Source organism: Erithacus rubecula (genome assembly GCF_903797595.1).
Source record: "Erithacus rubecula genome assembly, chromosome: 3".
Classification (NCBI taxonomy): domain Eukaryota; kingdom Metazoa; phylum Chordata; class Aves; order Passeriformes; family Muscicapidae; genus Erithacus; species Erithacus rubecula.
The window spans coordinates 47,421,256-47,438,480 of NC_136689.1; the positions used below are offsets into that span (position 1 = coordinate 47,421,256).

The 17,225-nt window shown below is 39.0% G+C and overlaps 1 protein-coding gene across 40 annotated transcripts in view; it reads right to left on the bottom strand.

Annotated features, from left to right (window-relative positions):
• The window catches only part of ARPP21 (cAMP regulated phosphoprotein 21), a 198,157-nt gene that overhangs the window by 32,050 nt on the left and 148,882 nt on the right, over positions 1–17,225 (bottom strand). For 37 of the 40 annotated variants that reach the window (XM_079302591.1, XM_079302577.1, XM_079302584.1 and 34 more), the window contains 4 exons: positions 16,899–17,068; positions 15,282–15,386; positions 11,880–12,143; positions 4,187–4,313 (listed from right to left, as the gene is read on the bottom strand). In XM_079302591.1, coding sequence (XP_079158717.1) covers positions 4,187–4,313; positions 11,880–12,143; positions 15,282–15,386; positions 16,899–17,068 — 666 coding nt within the window. The remainder of the gene's footprint in view (positions 1–4,186; positions 4,314–11,879; positions 12,144–15,281; positions 15,387–16,898; positions 17,069–17,225) is intronic. The other 3 variants (XM_079302603.1, XM_079302595.1, XM_079302599.1) reach the window with 1 other exon arrangement.

Sequence of the window (17,225 nt, forward strand, 5' to 3'; positions counted from 1 at the left end):
CTTTTCTTCAAGATAAACACTTGTTGTTTACAGAAGATCCATGAATACTGATTAAGAAAGGATTGTACATCCAGACTGTTCAGATATATACCTTTCTCACATAGGGACTTTCTTTGCCTACTGTATGCAAACAAATATATTGATTTTAGGAAAAAAAAAATAGATTTTCTATGCTCTGTGAGTCTTCTCAGGACACCTGGACCCTGAAACAGGTTATAAGGGCATTATTTGTTTGTTCTTAAATGTATGAGAAATCCTAAAATCATTACATTAATTTCCAGAATTACAGAACAACAAATTACGTGAAATAGCATCTTGTCTGGAAATATAGAGCAAACATTTGGCAGGAAAACTTACTGTTAAAGTACTATAGATATTAGCTTTAATCTCCTCAAAAGATTATTTTCACTGCTGATGCAAAACACACTCCACAAACTTTTACCTTGCATCTGCGTGATAAATCAAGATAACAGCCTCTTAGAACTAAGCCCAAGCAAGAAGATATTGTTTTATCCATAACATTTCTGTTGTACTCTGAAATTATCTAGAATATGAGGCAAACATACAACAATGAGCCAGAGAAGGAAAAAAATCATGCAATTTGTTGCAGCTTGTTCATTTGTAAACAGCAATAAGAGCAGTTGCAAATCTGAGGATAATACTCAGATATTTATCCAGCTCATACTTATGAAGAACTTCAGAGATGAAAAATCTCTAACTGCTCAGCATTGCTAAAATAGAAGAAAATAGAACCTAGATATAAAATAACACATTGCTGACTTCTTCTATCATGAGCAAATAATTACTGATTTATCATCAACACATCTCTATTTTTCTACTTAGACAGTAATTAGGATCAGTCTATCAAAATAGACATAATTACTAAAGAATGAAATACTGATGATGCCAGACATGCAATTTGCTGAGTACTGCTAGATGCAAATATAGAAATAATATTTTCTTCCACATGCTTACAAAAATGGGCACTTCACAGTATCACCTATTACAGAGCATAGAAATGGATAGCAGGAACATCCCTCAATGATTTGAAAAATGAGCATACTGTTTTTGAGAATACCTGCCTGAACACACCTTAAGAATCCAGCTGTGACATCCTATGTGTGCCATAGTGCAACAGACACCAGCTCAATCCTGGCCCCACCCAATGGCAACACTTTGAAAAACTTGCACTGAGGAGCTCCGAACACAAAAATGGTGCAGAAAAAGCGTAATAAAGAAGAGCAACAATGACATGAGTGAAACAAAAGTATTTCTGTTTACAATTACACCACATTTTGGCTTGAACAGGAATGAACATAATTCAAATGGCAGATGTTTCTACAAATATCTTCATAGAGGACACTGCACAAGGCTTCTGCAAGAAATGGGTCACTTAGGTTCTCACATAAGCCAGCACTTAGGTGGGCAAATAAAAATAAGAAAGGTAAATAAGCACACAAATCGTTTTCAGACTTCTCTCCAAATGATTTATGGATCCCAGAGCTCTAATCTAATTTTGGGTGAGCTCATCCTTTTTTCTGCCCTGGAGCCATTTTAACTCAACACTGCTCTCCTTCCAGAGCCATGAGAGTGTACAGGCTCTCTCAGCCACCACAAATACTGTGCAGACATTTTACTTAAGCTGTTTGCTGTAAAAGTCATTGATATTGCTTCATCTTGAAGAGACCTTTTCTATCAAAAACAAATTTCTAATATGAAATCAAACTTTGACCTCTGCTTCCCAAGGTAGAGGAAGTAAGATTTAAACTCCTTGTTGTTGGTTTTGAAAGCTTCCAAAAGCTCCTCCAGGCAGGCAACCTTTCAATTTTAATAGAATATTTCATGAGCTGCCAGACTGAGGTTGCCTCCTTGCTCATCCTGCTGTAGGAGTCAGCCGGCAGGTCCAGGCAGGCAGCTGGGCTCTCATGGGCCTGCCTGCACCGCAGCCGTCCTCTCTCCAAAGCAGTAGCAAGTGATGTGAGGTCTTTGAGGAAACCATTTCAGAAATCATCTTTTCACCTGCCTCCTTCTCATCTGTTCACCCTTCCATCTGCAGTATTCCTGTTACACCAACACTCTGTTTCACCAACACTATTTTCCACCATATCTTCTTGTTCTGGCTCCTTGTTATCCCTGGCTCCTCGTGTGCTGATCTGAAGCTAAGTCTATGTGGGAAGTAAAACGGAAGTCTGAAATGCTTGCGGATTGCTATTTTCTTGTCATACACAGCTATTTGTTTCCCAAATACTAAGAGATTTACTATCTGATTCTTACACCACCTCTAAGACAAGATCTATAGAGAATTGCAATCTGCTTCCTGTCACACTTCCCACACGCTAGGAACATTAATAGGAGAAAGGACGTTTCACAGGCCAAAGGGATGAACCAGACTGCAAAATTGTTCTCAGACATATCTCAATATCTGAAAATAGCTAAACACTTAAAATTATTGCCACAGCAGGAGTCTAAACTGTAGATAAAATGTTTTAATTTTTAAACAAGAGATAGAAATAATGCCTCCAAGTGAGCAGGCAACTGAGAGAGTGAATTGCAGGGAAAGACTGATGTGCTAGAGATTTTACACAAACTCCTTGACTCATGATTTTCCAACATGTAAGGAAAATGATGCAGTAAACACTGAAAGAAAATTAGCATTTGCATCTCTGCATTGTCTGCACTCACACAGAACAGCTCCTGTGTTACAATGTATCTTTAAAACTATCTTTCCCACAGCTGGATCTTCTCCAGAACATCACTCATACTTCAGACCATCCCTTATGCATATGACTTGGCATAACCAACACTCGCTATAGATATAGCATTAAACTGATAAATATGGTTTTATAACAACATAGTAGATCTATGTCATCTAAGTTGATTTGCATTTTGTTCCAAGGATCCACTATACAGAGATAATAAATATGGTACCAGACTGTCTGGGAGGAGAAGCCAGAAGAGACAGATGACCTTTGTGAAATAGTTCACCCTTTTCTCTCTCAGGAATGTATAATATGAAGTTATGAAAGCAGATACAATGAGTTTCTGCTGACACTGACCAAAATGTCACCAATTTTATTAGAACATGGAACAGCATAAAGCAAAAAAAAGTAATGAATTGCTTAGTTATAGCTGTGTTTGCTTTGTCTTTGTCTCCCTGAGTACCTGAGAGCGGAACAAAATTGCCAGCAGTCACATTACAGAAATAGGTTGACAAGCTGGATGACCCTGTAATTCTTGCTCACATCTCATGTCTGGGCTCTTGACTTGCAGCTTAAACGACTTTCATATCACAGCTTTTGCAAGGAATCTTCTTTGTCGTTCTAAAGAGCTTCTGCCAAACTGAGATTGAATAATGAATGCTTTGTTCCACCTGGCACATCTGGAAGAACAAAACCCATCCCTCCACCTCCTCCCCCTGTGCCTGGAGTTACGGTTTGAGATACTCTATGAGGGAAGGTGCGCACTAAAGAAACAGTCAGGAAATAAATAAAAAAATTCTCAAACACCAAAATCGCTTATTCCCTTGAAATACAATGACTCCTTTACAACCACTGTTCCTGCTCTCTCCCAACACACATCAGCCCAGCCGTCCCTCTGTCCGTCTTACTCTGGTATCATCTGGAGTGGCACGACACAGCAGGAAAAGAGACCGGTTCACTGTGAGACCTGCTACTCACTCTCTTACAGTGTAACGGCCCCCCTTCCAGCTGCACAGCGCTGTGGGGAGCTGGTCCTGATGGCCACCAACCACACAGCCTTGCTGCTCCTCTGGGCCAGGAACAGCACAAGGTGGTGGAGCACAATTAGCCCCTTCTGCATCACTGCAGACCTGCCTACCACATAGGGTGATACAAACACTTGAGGAGTTTCCATGACAGACGACAACCACAATGATTGGCTTGAACGTGCAGTATGACTGCTCACACCAGCTCCTTCTCAGCTCCCTCTGTGCCCAGCCATTTGGAGCATGGACACTGAGGACACAGCAGCATTGCCTGCAGGACAGCAGGGATGGGGGATGCAACCTCTGCTCTTCCATCGCTTGGGATGTCCAAGCAAGAGGTTTCTCAATTTGTAATTTTTACTGTATTTTCAAACAGAACATCCAACAGCTTTTTCCTCTGTTCAATTTGAGCACAACCAATAGGTTTCACCAGCTGAAGAAATGAGTACCAGATGTACATACCTGCTTGCTGGGCAGTCTGGGGGATCTGTTGACTCCGCTGTGTGTTGTACTGGACTGAGGCAATGGGTCTGTACTGCTGAGTTGTTGAGGTAGGGTACTGACCAGATGGGTAATAATACACTGGCATCTGCCAAGAAAGAGAACAGTAACCTCTAGAGATCAAAATATATAAAATAGAACAAAACAGGGAGGGGGAGCAAGAGTTCAAATCAAGCATATTAAGCAAGCATCTTGGCAATCAAGATAAGCGGTTTGCCTCCTGTCTCTTCAAGAACTGCTGCTTGCTTTCAGCTGTGCTAGGAAAAGGGCTATCAGTGCCCATATTTATTTTAAAATACTTTAGGAAACAGGGAAAAAAATTAATTGAAAGAGAAAAAACCCAGAGGATTCATAAAAAGCTACATGCATATACCAAAATCAGAGTAACTTTTTATCTTTATCACAGAAAAATATTAAAAAAAAATGCAGAAAAATGAATGCAAACAATGCTGTCCATATCAAAATAACACATACAGACAGCATGTTGAACCATTAAAGGAACTCTGTAGAAAACGGTCCCATCAAAGCAAGGAATGGCCTGGAGTACAAATATGTAGAAACAAGGGGGACAGCCAGATGGAGTGTATGAACCCTTAACAATTGTAAGGTAATTATCAGATTGATGCTTCTGTTTAACAGGTACATCCCTCCTTATATGAACATTTCCCTCTAAAGCCTTTTTTGCTCTTGGTGTGAAAACAATTACAGTGCAAAAAATAATCATAGCTGTTTTCTTGCAGGAGCTGAGGGCAGGCATTAAGTCAGCAAGTTTTGCTAGATGTGCTTCTTTATTTTCTATTATTACTTTCATTACATAGAAATGTGTACTACAGCTCCTTATTACATAGGTGAACATGAATGTTTGAGGGTGACTGGAGTAAAAGATTTTTCCTATACAGGCCACACCACTGTTACTGAGACATTTGAGCTAAACAGTTTTCAACTGACCCTTCACAAGTTCAAAGCACTCAAAATTTTCATTTTCAGCTGTCAGGGATACTGTAGGCATCTGACAGAGTTTGGCAATGTATGTTATGAACAGACTGCAGAGGCACACAGGCTTGGGAGAACATTGTTTCTCTCACTTCTGCCACAGTTGTCAGCATTTCTTAATAAATCATAGAACTTTTTTTTCATTTTGTGTGTAGTATTAATCCTACATAGACATATGAACAGAGTCAGATCAAGTGCTTTTTTTTTTTTTTTTTGCAAATCGAGAACTATTTTTTCCAGTTTTATTTGCATGGAAGAAATATTCTTAATACAGATCATTCAACTTGATCATCCATAAAGTTTACAGAGTAAAGGTAACTACAGCTAGGATATCATAAGAGAGATCAGGAAAAAATGGCATTGACACAAAAGTCCTGGCAAGACTAGGCTATGGATTGCTACTTAAGCAAGTAGAAGCCTACTGAATGTGTAACTGTGGTGGGAAAAGGATTAAGGATTAACCAAGCTGGACTGGGTGGTGTTGGTGAAGTTAACTTCATGAATAACTGTCAGTCAAGAGGCTGAACACTCATTCATTCTTCAAGCTCTATTAATCTTCTTTTCAACCAATTGATTTTTTCCCCCTCTCTCTGCTTATATCAACCTGATTCGGACAAGTATGAGAAAAACTCATAGAAAAACTCAAGGTTTTGACTGGAAAATGCTGTAAACTACCCTCCCTCCAGACAATACCAAGTGACACCTAATGGCTACTGCCTGCCCTCAAGCCATTTGTTTTGTTAGTGACTAATGTAACAAAAACAAAATGCCTTTGTAGAATGGACACCACCATTATGAATTTGTCTCTCTGTAAAGAAAAGCCATGAGGAATAGGAAAGTGGTCCTACACATTTAAGGCACAAAATCATTATTTAAGCAGTATAAACTCTGGATCGGGAAAGTTTATGGTGATAAACTCATGCCGTGCACAGCTGATTGTTCTCAGGAACACTCTTGACACAGCAACACTCAACAGGAGGCTTGAAAGAAATGAGGAGACCCACTCCAAGTCAAGTCAATGCAAATAGTTGATCCAGCCTTGGGTCAGGGGAACAGAACAGACATTCTTTTAAATATTCTTTATTTTCTATTAACATATTCTACAAACTAAAGAGTATTAAACCCCTGTGGAAATACTCTCACTTATCTTGCCAGCAGCTTAATCTCAGTTAAAGGATTCATGTGATCTACCCTCAACTTTCTAATTTTCCTGTGTAGACAAGCCCCTAGATACTTAAAAATACATGAGCATTTGACAACTATGAGAATCATCCCTTGGGAAATTATTCTGTAGGTATTAATCTTGAAACATCACCTGATGAATCTAAGTTTTGAAGTCAGGTTTATAGTTGAACATGATGAGCACAAATATATAAACTGAAGTACAGACTTTCTTATTTTTACCACACACATAAAACCTCAGTGTTCATCACAGGGCTGTCTCCCTTGCTCTCATTTCCTCAATTCATTGGAGTACATTTGTTATGCAACCCACTTAAAAGTTTATGAGGGTGCAGTCTATCAGCATGAAAAAAAAAAGTTTGTAGCAGAAGGGTAAAAAAAAATTCACTTATAAAGATTAATGGAAGAATTAGATAGTAATCATGCACACATGACATGAAAACAAGAGGTTTGGCTTTTAGATTTTTTGGTTTTGTGGTTTGATTTTGTGTATGTGTGTGTATTTTGTTGTTATTTTTGGTTTTGCTTGTTCATTTTTTGTTTGGTGGGGAGGTCAGGTTTAGTTCTTTTAAAAGCTCGCACATTAAAAGAAAGGCTTGGTGAAAAATGTAGACATGGTCTAAAATAGGTCTTACATGCTTGAGGGGCTTGTAAGAATCCATTCTGATTTATCTTGAGAACATCTCTGTGTCAGTAGTTGAAATGTTATTTTTCCCTTCTGATTCTACTTTGGTGAATAGTGGAATTAGAGGGATCAGAGATAATGAGTATCGCATTGTCTACTATGATCCTGAAAAGTTTTTAGTTTCTCATCACATCAGCGTTACTAAAATATTTACTTATGTGCTCTTCAACAAAAAATCTTAGATTACCGTAGCAGTCAACCAACATGCCAAATTATACTTGAGTTGCATTCCCATGTGAAATGGACAGTCCAACCCTCAAGCTTTTGCTTGTAAAACATTTTATTTACAGAACCAGGAACCGAGGAACTAACAAGCATGCCAATGAAGCTATACAATTACCCAAAAAATAAAATAAATTTACAAAGAAAAAAGTGCACCTAAGACCACCCTCTTTAGTATAAAAGCACAGTTTTTTTGTTCTTAATCCTTGATGCTGTGAAAAAAAAAAAATTTTGTATTATTTTTAACAATTACCTTGTTTTTAGGCTGACCATTCCTCTGCATTCTATTTTTTTTTTCTCCAATACAACACTTTAACTTAAATTGTAACAGGACTGGGCATGCCATGTCAGCAACACTCATGAAACGGAAGACTCAGACATTACATTTTCCTCTTTCTAATGTGCTCTGTCCCTAGATGATATGCAGACACTCACTGCAGCATGGACTTTCTGCTTTGTTCTGTGAACATACAGTCTGGAACCCATTATGAGGCTGGGTGTCTCTCTGGGTCCTCTCCAGCATGAAATGCACTGGGACATTATTCATTTCCTCATGGCAGGATCAGGAGTCTACACATATTTCAGGATGATTTTACTTTCATAAACTGCCTCCCTACTTGATTCAGCCATTTGACTGGTACTCTACCTTGTCTTAACACTGCTGATATCCAGAAAGGTTTAGACTAGCACTTCATCCAGATGCTGACAACATTGGTAATGCAACTGATACAGGCACATAAATGGGAGTGAAGAAGACAAGAGAAACCCCAGTGATACATGAACATATGACTGTGCCATTTCTTCCTAATATCTAACTGACAGGGATCAGTCATCCCTGCCCCCTCCATAATAATTACAGTAGCAGGTAACATAAATTAATGCCTTGTAAGATGTCCTCGAATATAATATTCAAAGATCATCAAGAAAAGCCCTGCCCATTTGCAATGACTCCCCAGCCTTCTTCATAACAAGTTTTCTAGAGGAGATATGCTATGAGTAAAAATTTTGTCTTAGGGTCATTACAGACTCTAAAGGAGAGGGTTTCTGCAGAGTTGGATGATTAAAGATGACACAAAATTAATGATGACACTAAGTTAATTCAGGCAAAAAATCCCTCAACATGTTGATTATATCTCCAGGCCTCTCCAAGAATTCATGCTATCTCACTTTTGGATATAATTTTGCCACTATACCTTCCAGAAAAATGAGTCAGAGGTGAAAATAACTTTTAAGGGAGGATATCCTTTCCCATGGACATAATAATTTTTTCCACTTCTTTATTTGCAAAGACAGCGCCATTGATAAAATAATGGTGGAAAGTTTTTTCCACTACAAAGCAGAATGTAGACTTCTGTTAAAGTGTTTGGTCCATAAGTGTCTGGTCCAGAAAAACTATCAGAAAGAGAAGAAAATTGAAAATAAGGGAAGCAAAGATATATATGTTTGATATTCATGATAGAAAGCAAATAGGCATTTGCTGCTAAAAATCCCTTTCAGAAAACCACAGGTAGCATTTAAAATATGGGTTGGTTTTTCTGGTTTTGTTTTCTTTTTTTCTAATTGGCTGAATAAAGAGAAATCCTCATTTTCAGTTTATTAAATGATGACTTTGTTGTCAAGCTGGGGAATACCTGTGATAAAAGAAGAAGCAAAAAGAAACCCAAAGGTTTCTTTCACCACTACATAGGCATGTCACTTCAAACTCAGTCTGCTTCTGCTTTAATAGAGACTTGGAGAAAGAATCTTGGAGAGCAGCTGTAGAGCCACATTTAACTGAATTTTAATAGAAAAGCTAGCAATTTAAATGCAGTACCATTGGGTGTGTAGGTTTGAAACACTTCTTTCTTTCAGCTTCCAAAGGAAATGATCATACTCACAGGATCTCCACCTAAGTTTTCACTGCTGTTTTCCAACAGCAGACAGGATATCACATCCACCCTTATCAGCAGTGCATTTACAGGAACTAATTAGCCATTAAACTCATACCTCTTTTATACTGGTATAAATTCAATAGCAACATTTAAGATACAAAAGTGCTTTTAAATTGATTGCATTGCATTGATTAATGCATCACATAATGTTTTGCTTCCATTACCATCTTTATTGCTTTCTTTTTTCCCCAGAGCCTGCCTCAGACCACCTGCTACAGTGCCTGAGAGCAGCCTTACTATTGCATCTAAGCCCCAAAGAGCAATAATAGCTGACTCAGACTGACAATAGCCACTACCACAGTGAAGCTGTGCCACAGGTAGGACAAGGATTTGGAATCCATCTGCTGTGTACAGAAAACTAAGCTTTCAGGGCAGAAAAACTACTATTTCCCAAGGATTCACTCTTATTTCTTTATAAGAGGGATCCCCTATTTGCCATACATGTACTGCATGTAGTATCCAAACAACTTTCTAGGATGAATTAAAACTTCATTTCACTTTCACTTTCTAGTGAATGAATTAAAACTTGAAATGTCAATTAAAACCTTCCATCTGTGCATGCAGATGCGGAGAGCTGTTGCCCTCTTTCCCTTCTGGCAGACCAAGGCCACTATGCTTTCAAGGGATATTATAGACACTAAATTCTGCCTTGCCCTCTTCCAGGTATCTGACAAGGATTTTTTGTAACAGCAAAAAGCTGGAGATGGGTGTTATCTGCAGAATCAGAGGAAGCTAACATCACTGAATTTCTCACCTTTCTACACCTCCCACCAAGGACAAACCATACCCCAGTGAAATAACTGAAATTGTTGCTAAGCAAAAAGATATTTTTCTGCTCTCACTAACTTTCCACTTTGTTAAAATATAGCAGGAAAGCAGTTCGGGTATGGACAGAGACACAGTGACCATTAGACACAATTCTACTGTACGGGTCCTACAGCAGCCTGTATGTGGAAAGGCACCTTCTCAACATTTGGCCTGTGAAGAACTTAATCTGCCTCTCAATAGTATCACTACAAGGATTAACTTGGAAAAGACCTTCACCAAGTAACATTACACCATGCTGAGTGAAAATCCTGCGCCCTGCTGCGCCCACAGGGGTGAAATTCAGCACACCCACAGCAGGGCTCAGCCAGTGGGCAAACCCACGCCAAGCAGCCGACGGTGGGTCTAGAAGACTCCAGGGCGAGCTGAATGTCTGGTCTCACCCAAGGGGGTGAGGAGGTGGTGCGTGGTCCCTGTCAGAACAGGCAGCACCATCCTGCAGTTCACTCCACTCCCACAGCAAACCCTGGCTGGCAGAGCTGGGAAACATCAGTCAGTGTCTGCTGTGGTGGCAGCCTGTAAAATGGAGGTGCTCACATTTATCTGGTTCACTAGAAGTGTTGTGAGGTTGAATTAAATGATGCTGGAAAAAACTGAGGGCGCCTGAGAATTGTACATGAGGACTAAAGCCTGGACAGCCTCTACTTAGGAGATACAAACTAGATGGGAAGATGGATTCATCCAGGAATTCTGCTCTTTAGGTAAGTTTTTTCTCCCAAATTTTAAAAAACACCAAACCTGCTACATTTGGCAAACTGTGAAATACTTTTCTAACAATATTTTAAATTTTTTTTGTAAAATAAATTACATTTCAGTGAACTTCAGCTTCTTCAAACTTATTTTTGGCAAGCGCTCTTTCAGTAAAAATAGCTGCACATTTTTAACCACAGAAATTATGGATTGCACAGTCCTCTATGAGATGTCAGCATCTAGTAGTCCTCAGATTTCTTTTATTGCTAATTAGTGATATAATTAACTAGATCCTTAGCACACTTAGAACACTGTAACAGTAAAAAAAAATCCTTCATTCCTATGTCAATATCAAATTCCTTTAATAAACACATATGGAGATTTTCAGTGAGAAGCAGTAAGCAAAAACCAACCAACCAAACAACCACTTCCAACAGGGTTGACAATAGTCACATTAAAAAAATGGTGAAGTTTTGTACTTTCTAAAATATCTTTCTTCCAAAGGATAAATGAAAACAAGAGAAATGCTATACATACCATTTAAAGTAGAATTTAAATGAAGTTATTTATAATTGGATAAAGAAATTTGTCTTTTTATTGTGTATGCCTTGAAAATTGGCCAGAAAGTCATCTGTGCATTTTACTTCTTGACAGTAATCACTTTCAATATTCTGTAAATGTACCCAAGAGACAAGCAGAGATGTTTGGTAATGAACAGTAAAACATAACCACTCTCCAGGAAGACAGTTAAAATTACTGATCTGTGACACCTCACATGTTCAAGTCAATTAAATATGATTAACAACTACCTGGGCTGATGTGCATTTTGCTCTTTTGATACATGCACAGGAAAAAAGGAGCGTGGGCATTTACTCACCCTCCTCCTTCATATTCATGTGCAGATGCATCATGGAGTACAAACATATGTTTGGAAAATGTTTTAAGGAGAGGGAAGGAAACGATGAAACACAGGAAATGACAGAGGTTTTGCAAGTATCCTGTTACCTAAAGATCTGCTAAACTTTTACCAGGGGAATAAAGAAAAAATATCTGGAATTTATATTATATTCCCTTCCTGATGTTATAAAGGGCACCGTGCTAAAGTGGCAGGGAAGGTTTTGCCTACCTGAGTAGGTGGTGGTGGCTGTTGCACGAAGCCCTGGGGCGGAGGTGGTGGCTGCAGCACCTGCTGGGACACTGGCGGTCCTGAACCCGTGAAGCCTCCTGGGGGAAGCTGCTGGTTTGGGGAGGCCATGATGTAACCTGTCTGCTGGGCAGGCTGCTGCAGGATCGGTGAGGGGTACATGGGGCCAGAAGGCGACTCGGGGTTGTCCCCTGATGATTGACGACTTAAGCTCATCTGGCTAAACTGTGCTGTCATGTCATCTCGCTGTGGGGCAGAAGGCAGGAGAAGAGGATATAGCCATGATGCCTGCAGCAGGCACATGAATTAGCAAAATAAAATAGGTCCAGAGCATGAGGGGGGGAAGGAATCACTCAGCTCCAATCTCCAATCTATGCCAAACTTAGCAAAGAGATCTACAAAATGAGCGCAATTAAAATGAAAATCACTATAAATGCTTTGACAAAGACTTCTAGACTGAAAGGTGAATGTCATCATTTGGAAAAAAAACCCAATTATTTTGGCTCTCTCCTGTCACCCTCACCTTTAAAAATGAGAAGTGAACTTTACAGTGTTCAAAAGAAGGTATTTTAAATATAAAGGACATTAAAATAACATTATAGATACCTATATCCTCAAATACAGAATTTGTCAGCCAAACAGATGCTGGTAATTTCACCTGTGTTTCAAATTGATCCCAAGAGGAATTCAGTAGGATTCAGCTGCAGATTTTTCCCTTTCTGGACTGCTTGAAAAACCAAGGTTGTAAACATAGAGAATGTAAAAAAAAGAGCTAATCCTAATGTAGGTATTTCAAGGGGTTTTTTTCTGTGTTGGTGAGAAACAGATTTTTGACTATTTGACGGAAGGAGGAAAGAAAAAACATGTATCTGTGGTAGGATAAACATACCATATAAAGTGAATGGACTTAAGTTTCATTACATGCTAGTAATAATGGAGGCATTCTCAACTGTGTCTGTTAGTTCTTGAAAAAAGATTCATACTAATAAATGCTCTCAATTGATTCTGTGAAGGTCAAAGATTTACAAGTGTGGGTGTGGTTCAAGGCATCTTCATTTGTGCTCATATTCCGAGACCTTTAAATAATCAACATAAAACTCCATTGTGTGCTAATATGCCGATTACAGATAGGAAATAAGGACCATAAAAATGCTTTTTGCTCAGAACATTCATACTATTTTTTAAGAGAAGTCTCTGTGTTGGGTTAATGTGGCCAGAAAAGTGTATTCTATCACCATCTGTAATAAGTGGGTGGGGTAGTGATTCCTTATCTCCATGGCACATACCATTTGCTAATGGTCCATCTTTAAGACAAGATGGGGCAATCATCTTTATCTTTTCCACAACCCATCCTCCCTCCAGGAAGATATCATGTGCTTCTGGCCCATTAAGTCCCACTGTATGAATGACAAAATTACATCATCCCACTGGGAGATGCTCCAGCCAGGGGGAGAACCCAAGCCTTTCCTACATAGATAAAAATGGAGCTTTTGGACAGCAAGTTACCTTCTTTCTACTGGATTCCAGAGGAGAAGCCAGACCTTTCTACATCATCCCACGACTTTTGGAAGAAGGCTGCACCCTTCTACAGGAGCACTGCTTCAGCTGAACCACACCTGCCACTGCAGGGGGACTATAACCACCATTTGATCGGACTGCTACCAACACCCTGACTGACGGGGTGTCAGGTTGTATTCTGACTCTGTCAGGGTTGGGATTGTTTTTTGTAATACTATCTTCCTATTTTAATTTTCCCAGCAAAGAACTGTTATTCCTAATTCCCATATCTTTGCCTGAGAGCCCCTTAATTTCGAATTTATAATAATTTGGAGGGAGGGGGTTTACATTCTCCATTTCAAAGAGAAGCTTCTGCCTTTATTGGCAGATAACTGTCCTTCAAACCAAGACAGTCTCTTAATATTGTTAGCAGCTCTGTGGTATTTACTCTCCAAACCATCCTGCACAATGCATTTGATGTTCAGAAACTTCAAAATGTGTTAAAAATGAAGCAAAATAAAACAAAATAAAAAGTTCGCTTGTGGAAAGCACTGCTGGGACTCACACTCACCTAGAGACTCACCCTCACCACTGACAGCAGATGTCATGGATCAACGTTTTAAACACTACTGACAGACCATCACATGGTATACAGAAGTAATGCTGTTAACTTTAACATCATCCTACATTCATATTCAGATACATGAGTTGTCTCTGTGACACTTCCTTTTAAAAGCTAGGATATTCATTACCAGAATGGCAAATGACTGCAAACATTCTACAAGAAACTTCTGAACCAGATTCTACAAGAAACTGAACCAGGAATGCCTCTAGATTTCCACAAAAGAGAAAAACATTTTCAAATACATACGATCGATATAGTATTTGTATAATGTAATGTATACTGAAGATAGTAATTCAGCTGAAGTTTCACTTTTAAATTAACCAATAAAAATAATAGCCTTCATGTGACTGTCACTAGGGCAACCTGATATTCCTGCTGCAGACTGTTCAAGAGAATTAGCATTAAGATATGCAATTTTTGTTCAGCATAGAATATTTATTTTCCTTTAAATGATATCAAGCATCTACTAGTCTTTAGTAACATTATTTTATCTGCAAGGATCCATTCAGCTTTGTTTCCATATCTCACTATAACTATGTGACATTGGGGAAAAAAAAATCAATCATAAACAAGATAACTAGAGCAAGAGAGAAAAACAACAACAACAAAAAAATCTTGTAGTGCCTCTTTAAAATGTCAGCTTCATTTTAGAACAGTATAATCCTAGCCCTGTAAGCACCAAGCCAGAATGAGACTCCAGAACACTCTATTTATTTTCATTATATACATCCATTGGTGCATTGTTATGAGGCACACCACACCTTCTGCAGCTCTTTCACTGCTACTCTCCTTCCTAAAGCCTCTGATATTACCAAGGAATAAATCCAGGTAGTGGATTTAGTACATGGATAAAATAATATAAAATGAAAAACAATGATTTCTAGATGTCTCTTCTTTTATCTTGGTGGACATGAAAGAGGGATAACCAAAATCTCAACTATTCAATTTAGCAATTCAAGGTCACTTGGCATTAAGTGAGGAGACATAAGCTCCTACCAGCAGGCACAACAAAATACTTTTCTGGAGGATCTGCCAAGCAGGTAGAGAGCACTGCTCTAACTTTACTCTTCAGGTTAGGTAACCAGAATCAGTGGGAATGCTCATACAAAATGCCTGTCAGTAGCAAAGCATAAAGGTGAACAGGTATTTAGACAAGGTTCTCACGTGGGACACCTGTTGCAGTGCTCCCCAGAGGCTTTTAGACACACATATTCACGCCTCCAACTTCAAGGAAAGAAAAAGAAATAAGAAATCTTTAGTACCACAGAAAACTGCTGCGTTGGGGAGACTGGCAGGAGATGCTGGGGAGGATAAGAAACTGCTGGATATTGGACTGACTGAGAAGATGGCTGCATTGTCTGAACAGGCTGCAAAACAAGCAAAGAGAAAGAGAATAAATATCCAGAGAAAGATAACACCACCACCACCACCACCTCTGTTACTGTGAACAAAGATCTCAAACACAGATCTGAAAATACGAGTGACTCATCACCAGCCTGAGTACAATAGTCGAGTATTGTGATTTTAGTCTTCATTTTATCCTTATACCAAATAATTATTTATTACTGATATTTCTGTCTCTTTTCATGGATTTAATGGCTATTAGATTAAACATAGCCACAGCTATACCTTCTTACTTGTAATGTGAGGCAAAGCCAATTTATGATTCTACATTTAATTTACAAATACAAAAATGGAAAGCAGCATAGTGTAGGTGTATATTTGAATTTCGCTGTTAGTGACTGATTAAACTCCAAGTATGTCACAGGCAAGGAAATAATGATTGTAAAGCTGCTTTGGGAGAACACAAGAGTTTAAAAAAATTAAAAACCAAAGAACAGGCTGTGAATTACCAACAGACAGGCCATCGGCTTGGAGCAGATGTTTAGCAAAGTTAAAAAAACAGTTTTTCACAGCACTATTACCTTGGAATACCTTTAGTACTACTTTCATTTTAGCCTCTCATATAACTTCTTGCAAGTTTGGTACTATGTCTGTCTTCTAAAACTGCAAAGATCAGGTCAAGAAATAAGAGCCATACCATATAAGTCCAAACCCAGCAAAACCACAGCAACTTCACTGAATTCAAACACTCTATTTCTGCGTAACCTGGGATGAAGCTGTGCCAAATTATAAAGCTAGACAAGAACCACAGCAGATCTTGGCTGCTCTGTGACTGAGCAGTATATAGGATTCTTGCTAGGATAGTTGCCTCTGCCTGCTCTGCACTGGGAGAACAGGCATGCAATCCACAAAATTATGTTTGAACCAGACCCAAACTCTGCTGCCCATGCTCAGCCACATCTGGCTATATGCCACAGCCAGCACAGGGATCAGAGAGCCAACATACCATTGCACTATGCTCAGACAAAATTGCTCTTCCTGCTGTAGCTCCAGAACTTCTAGCTCAGAGCAGGATCATGGCCAGAATATTGGTGCACACAGAAAACCACCGATCTGGAGCAAAAGTGCTTAGAAAGCATCCATGGATTGGGCCCAATACAACCAGATATGAAAGGGTTTGTAGAGTTATTTTTGTACTTTATTCTTTGACTTGAACCCACTTTTCTCAAAAGAGAAATGCCCCAGCTTTTTGGAGACAATTACAGACTGCACTGGTTTGAGAATGAATGCTTCATCTTCCTCTAATGAATGGATTTTGCAAACTAATTTTATGTAGACATGCACCAACACACTTAACAGCACTTTTGAAAAAGAAATTATCCTTAAGATAAAATTGAAGATGTAATCTTCCCTCTCCATCTGTTTTATCCATATTGAAAAGAACATCCTGATATTTGGTCTAGCCACATTTCTCCCTACTTTTCTCTAGAAAAGAGGAAAGAGCTCCTTCTTTTTTGCAGTGACATCACACGTACCTGTGTGACAAGATGACTTGCTATTTGGTGCTGTGGCTGTTGAACCTGTTGAGGCTGCTGGGGTGAAGGCTGCTGCTGAGACTGTCCCACCACTTGGCTCCTCATTGTCTGCTGGCCACTGGGAGGATTGTATATTGCCGGAGTTCCATCAGGATTTACAAATGGTTGACCTGAAATAAAACACATGGCTCTTGCTGGAAATTTTTAAGAACAGACTGTTTTCTGTGTGAAAGCAAACAATTTTGCTATAACTGATCGCTATTTAGCCAACCTGCTACAAGAGTAAAGTGTTCATCATTCTCAATATCTCATTAGTGTAATTACAGT